At 43.7% G+C, this 6,000-nt stretch overlaps 1 protein-coding gene across 1 annotated transcript; it reads left to right on the top strand.

The window, feature by feature from the left end:
- The first annotated feature begins 1,077 nt into the window (after positions 1–1,077).
- LOC136516542 (mitochondrial dicarboxylate/tricarboxylate transporter DTC-like) lies at positions 1,078–4,897 on the top strand. Its single transcript, XM_066509958.1, has 6 exons — positions 1,078–1,507; positions 2,448–2,531; positions 2,933–2,994; positions 3,591–3,952; positions 4,125–4,339; positions 4,447–4,897. Exons 1-6 carry the CDS (start codon positions 1,367–1,369, stop codon positions 4,501–4,503), a joined length of 921 nt encoding a protein of 306 aa, XP_066366055.1. The 5' UTR covers positions 1,078–1,366; the 3' UTR covers positions 4,504–4,897.
- Positions 4,898–6,000: the final 1,103 nt, after the last annotated feature.

Raw genomic sequence — 6,000 nt, 5'->3', positions numbered from 1 at the left:
CAGAACCCATGTAGAGCCCACTAGGATGAGGTGAAGCCACTATTTTCGGCTTCACCCTCCACAAACCCTTTGTGAGAGCACGATTTAAGGGCTCGTTGGGTAAAGCCATTTGGTTTATCCTGTTTAGCAAAAATGGCTTCAGGTTTAGGAGCCGGTGGAGAAGCCGTGCTAAACGGAGTCTTATTTTTAACCTTTCACGTATATTTTTTGTGTGAAAATAGGATGTCCCTTCTTCTTCCTCTCTTTCCCGCTTCTCTTTTTGCCAGTTGTTGTAGAAGGTCGCGTGGCTCCAAGAGTTGGATCGTTGCCGCCCATGGTCTATTTTTCAAGAGAAAAATAAATTTGAAGGGTTAAATATAAAAATACATGCCGCATAAGTATGCCATATATCAACAATCATCATGTTCACTTGTTGGTTTCAGCCAGGCTTATTCAACCAGCCAACAGTGTTTTTCTCTCACAAAAAACTAGCACCAGCCAGCCCAAACCAGCACCAGCACTAACCAGCGAACACGCCGAATAAATATTCATGTGACTGGTATGGACTTGTGGTACACCACTTAATAAATTTAGGGACGTAGAAATTTATTTTCAAAGTTCATATAGCTACATGACACACTCTTATAAATTTGAAGGCCGTTGGTGCATTTAACTCAATTTAAAATAGTGTGATTTAGTAATCTCAGTTGAAGTTGATTTACGGAGGGAGGATATCTTTCTCAACGCTGTACGGACATGACTTTGATTAACCAGCCCTAGACTTAAACATAGGACCCAAAGCAAGCACTTTAGCCAGTAACGAACCACAGCGGCACAATGTTTTTTTTAACCAAAAGTTCGTTTTGACGGAAGCGTAAAAGGGCGACTACAGGACACGGGCGCGGACGTGAGCCCCGGTGCGGCGCCCCCTCCGTGACCCACACTCGACTCCGACTCCCACCGTAGCCGCAAGCTGGATCTGTCCTTGGAGCCCACTCCGGCGCTCCCCAATCGCACTCGCTCCTCCATACACCAACCCCGTACACCACAACTACCTATTGGCTCTTACGGTTCTTGCCTCCCGCACTCGACCCCGCACCGTCCGTGCACCGCGCCCACGCGCCGAAACGGCGATCCCGCACGCGACGTCGCCCACGAGGCCGCGGCGGCGCACCTTGCTTGGCTGCAACAACCATTTCTTGTTTTCTTTATTATCTATCGCGCAATAAAGCGCGACGCCACCCAGCGATCTAGGCCGCCGCCTCCTGCTCCATCCCCATCGCTCTCGCCGCCTCGCCCCTGTTCGCTTCGCCTCCGCCCCGCTCCGCTCCCGTCCGCCCCGAGCCGAGCCGAGCCGAGCAGAGCGCAGCCCGATCCGGAGGTGGGGATGGCGGACACGAAGCAGCAGCCACAGCAGGCGGCGGCCGCGGCCACCACCGGCGTCTGGAAGACGGTCAAGCCCTTCGTTAACGGCGGGGCCTCCGGGATGCTCGCCACCTGCGTCATCCAGCCTATCGACATGATCAAGGTACCGTACCACCGCGCCGCCCTGCCACTCCTCTCCGTTCGGCTTCCTTTGTAGTGCTCGTGTCGTGTGTGAGCTGGGGTGGGGTGGCGGGATCGGGGTTGCCGGGCTTAGATCTACGGGAATGGTGGTTGCTTGCCACGCGAAGCAGTGGGTTGGATGCGTACCCGCGGATTTTGCGCTTTTTTAGTTGGATCTGACGAATCGAGTGTGGCCTTGGGGTCAGCGTAGTGGAACTGAGTTTGCTGTTAGGTATTTGGGTGCGGTTAGCTTTAGATCCGTCGGAATTGCCGTGACGGGATCATGTATGCGTGGGTTGGTAAGAATTGAGGCTGTGCGTTTTCTTGGCCGCGCGATCTGTTTGTTATGGAATGGATGGTACAATTCGCTCGCTGTAGTTACTTGGATCCATGGAGATCGGTTTCTGTTCTGTGATTTTAATTGATGTGAGGTCGCCATATGTGCGTTGCTGCTCGGTTCTCTTTTGGTAAGATCTGGGTATCTATGGAGGTCGTTAGCTGAACATTGAATGTATTTTCATTTGTAGTAGGTGGTTGTTTTTCAGTTGTCCTGTGATTTTCTCTTAGAAGAGGATAGTTGCAATTTGTGAACTAGTCTTTGATTGCCTCTATGTTTGAGTGGACTCGAACAAATGTAAATATGTTATCGTAATACCATTGTAACTTCTTGGTGAGGATCTACTCATTGGAATTCTTTCAGTGACCTGCCCCCTGCCAAGGTTTGTTGATGCTTTCACCTAAAAGAACCTTAGGTCATAGGTAAAGGGAACCAGGCTTTTAACTTCTGTTCCAACTTGAAAATTTGCTTAGTAGATGTCACTGTCAAAAGTCTTGATGGCATGCCTTTTTGGAGCTTTATACTCTAGGGCTCTTTGCACGTGGAGGCCATCTTGTACTAATTCTTATTATTGTTTTGGTTTCAGGTGAGGATCCAGTTGGGTGAGGGCTCTGCTGGCCAGGTCACGAGGAACATGCTTGCAAATGAGGGTGTCCGCTCTTTCTACAAGGTTTGTTTTGTTTTCCTGGGTGCTCTGTAACTTTTCCTTATACAAAAAGTTCTAATACTTGTAACTTTGTTACTGACACAATGCTATTGCAATTGACATATTTTAGTCCAGAGAAACTGAACCATGTATTAAGTTTGAGTATTTGACCTTGTGAACGCCTATTTTGTTCTTAGATATTTGTCTAATGAAATATGAATATTTTGAATCCAGCACATGATGCTGCGTACTGCAACACTACAATATTTGCGTCACCTTAAATGCAATCCAGCATATGGTGATTTACTCTATCTTCCACATTACAGGACATTAAGCCTGCATAATTGTGTTCATATGACATCTGCAATTAATTGGTAACTTGGATTGACATATAGCTTAATTTCTCCTACGCTTTTCATTGGCAGGGTTTGTCTGCCGGTTTGCTAAGGCAAGCGACGTACACGACTGCTCGTCTTGGATCCTTCAGGTTTGTGTAGTGTGTTGTTTTACGATCAGTCGACCAGTCATTACCTTTTGACTTGCTTGCACAAAAAACTCTGAATCAGTTTGTTATAGCATATGATTTCCATTTGAATGGGTGCCTGTTGTAGTGTTGAGATTGCACCTACATATTGGTCGCATCTAGGGTTAGCCCTTATCAGATATATGGTTGCAAATACAACTTTGTTTGATGAGCTGTGCTGTCTTCAAAATGACTTTACCCTTGGAGTGCCATGACCCATGAGGTTGACGGTTGTTTGTTTATCTGCACCTTTTTTTGTACAAAGTTTTTCATAAAGGAATGATGTTACTTAAAAGTTTTGTTTGATGTGAATATAAAATTCTGTTCCACAAAGGGGCTTATATTTTTGTTTTATTTTTTGTGTTAGGTGAACTATATGATCTTGGAGTTACTTTACTACTATATAGCATGAACAAATGTTGCAATGTCCAATTAACTTCTTTTATCAAAGTCATGCATGTAGATCTAAAATCAGCAATGAATATTGGAGTTATTTTATCTTGGTTTCCAACTATAATTAGTATTTAATCTTAAACGAATATCTCGGATACATTTTTCAGGGTTCTAACTAACAAAGCAGTTGAAAAGAATGAAGGGAAGCCATTGCCTCTAATTCAGAAAGCTTTTATTGGTCTGACTGCTGGAGCAATTGGTGCTTCTGTTGGTAGTCCTGCTGATTTGGCACTCATTAGAATGCAAGCCGATTCAACCCTGCCAGCTGCACAACGACGCAACTATAAGAATGCTTTCCATGCACTCTACCGTATCACTGCTGATGAGGGAGTCCTTGCGCTTTGGAAGGGTGCAGGTCCAACTGTGGTGAGAGCTATGGCACTCAATATGGGTATGCTTGCTTCCTATGACCAGAGTGTCGAGCTATTTAGGGACAAACTTGGTGCAGGAGAAATTTCTACTGTTGTTGGTAAGATTCTAGTGCCTAGAAACCTTGTGCATCTTGTGCTATGTTATTGAAATCGAATGCCCATTTTCTTAGCTTATGCAACTGACATTGTGCTTAATTTCGTCCATTCCTATATGTAGCCATGTTAGGCCTGCTGTCAGTTTCCTGATGCAATTGTCCAATTTGATTACAGGAGCCAGTGCTATTTCTGGATTCTTCGCCTCAGCATGCAGTTTGCCCTTTGACTATGTGAAGACACAGATTCAGAAGATGCAACCTGATGCGAATGGCAAGTACCCGTACACAGGGTCTTTGGACTGTGCCGTGAAGACCTTCAAGAGCGGTGGTCCATTCAAGTTCTACACTGGTTTCCCGGTGTACTGTGTCAGGATTGCACCCCATGTCATGGTAAATAGAGAATACCTGGCTATACTCTTCTGGATAGTCCCCCATTTACCTTATTTATCAATCCGTTAACTCTTTAGCATATTCATCCAATGATAATTTGAATGCAGATGACCTGGATATTCTTGAATCAGATCCAGAAGCTTGAGAAGAAGATCGGCATATAGGATTGCCAACAGACTGATGCAGGGTTGACCACTCTATGCTATTATCGCTTGACTCGTATAATAACGTTCCAGCTGCTTTCGCGCCATGGTAGTTGGTTTTGGTAGAGACAAGTCTGGTACAATTTTTACCTTAGCTTACTTGCCAATTATTATGTTGCAATAATCGAATTATTTGTTGTTGGGGGAAATTTTTTGGGGTGGGAATGCTATTGTTGGCTGGGATGCAGCCATGAGGAGAGGGGGATACTACCTAGTTATGCCATTGAATGGAATTGGACCATATTTTATACAGATTTTTACCGTCAGGCTTTATTCCTTTTGAACTCATTGCACTTGGGACTATTTTTTTTGTAATGAAAATGATGGGAATGAATCATCTGGGAGATTATGTTCTCGTTCTGCTCGCTCGAGATCTTACCTGAAAAGGGTACGGCGTGACAACAAGCAAATTCGTGCAGATGACGGGATTGTTTGCTGTGACTTGATATTTTTTTCCTGATATGATAATGTCTGCATGAATTTTTTTTTTCATGATACAAATTCGTGACAGCATGCAAATTTATGGAGATAAATCTTGCGCTGTGTTGTGTAGGTATGTAGGGTCTATGAATCTTTTTTTTCTTTCTTTTTTCTCAAAAAAAAAGAAAGAAAAAAAATAGAGGATTCCAAAACATAGGTATGACTGACTATCCAAGCCATTTGGATTGTAGGAAACAAATTGCATGATCAAATATGCACCAAGCGATAAAAACAAGTTTTTTTGTTTTTGTTTACAAACAAAATGCTCTTTTCAGTTCGTTTATTTAATTTTCAGGTGGGATTTGTGCAGTTATTAGATGGTCATTAAGCGTATTATTATACTGATTCGCAATTGTCTCATACTCAAATAAAAGTTTTGGACCCACCACAAAGTTCTTTCTCCTACCTACAGCGGCACGTGGTTTTCTTTTCATGTGGCTTTCTTTTACCTTGTTCCCTCCTCTCTCCGGTCTCCACCCCAGGAGCAGCTTCATTGTTGAGCCAATATATAGATAGATAGATAGATAGATAGATAGATAGATAGATAGATAGATAGATATATAGAGAGAGAGAGAGAGAAAATTCATATATTGTAGAACTCGAAGATATTTTCTGTGAAGATGTAAAGTAATCTTGGCGCTGCCGGTGTTCGAGGGAAGTGAGAACAGGCTAGCGTGGCACTATGATAGCGATGGGGAAGAATAAGGTTGACGACTTGATACAGTTGGGCGAACTCGTTAGCAGTATCAATTGAGGCACTTCTAGAGGCAGCCTTCCGGACTCGAGATGGATGGCCTCCACACTGCAGATCAGACGGTGGTAGATAGATGACGAAATGGCCGGCTGCATGGGAGAAGAGGAAATGATATCCAGAAATAAGGGTAATGATAGATGATAGAAATGGTAGATATTAACGTTTGAAGCTTTATAATTCATTTTTTTTAAGAATGCGTACCTAATTGATGATTGATAGTCACC

This window comes from Miscanthus floridulus, chromosome 17 (assembly GCF_019320115.1).
Source record: "Miscanthus floridulus cultivar M001 chromosome 17, ASM1932011v1, whole genome shotgun sequence".
In the NCBI taxonomy this organism is placed as follows: Eukaryota; Viridiplantae; Streptophyta; class Magnoliopsida; order Poales; family Poaceae; genus Miscanthus; species Miscanthus floridulus.
This window is presented reverse-complemented; position numbering and strand designations above follow the sequence as displayed.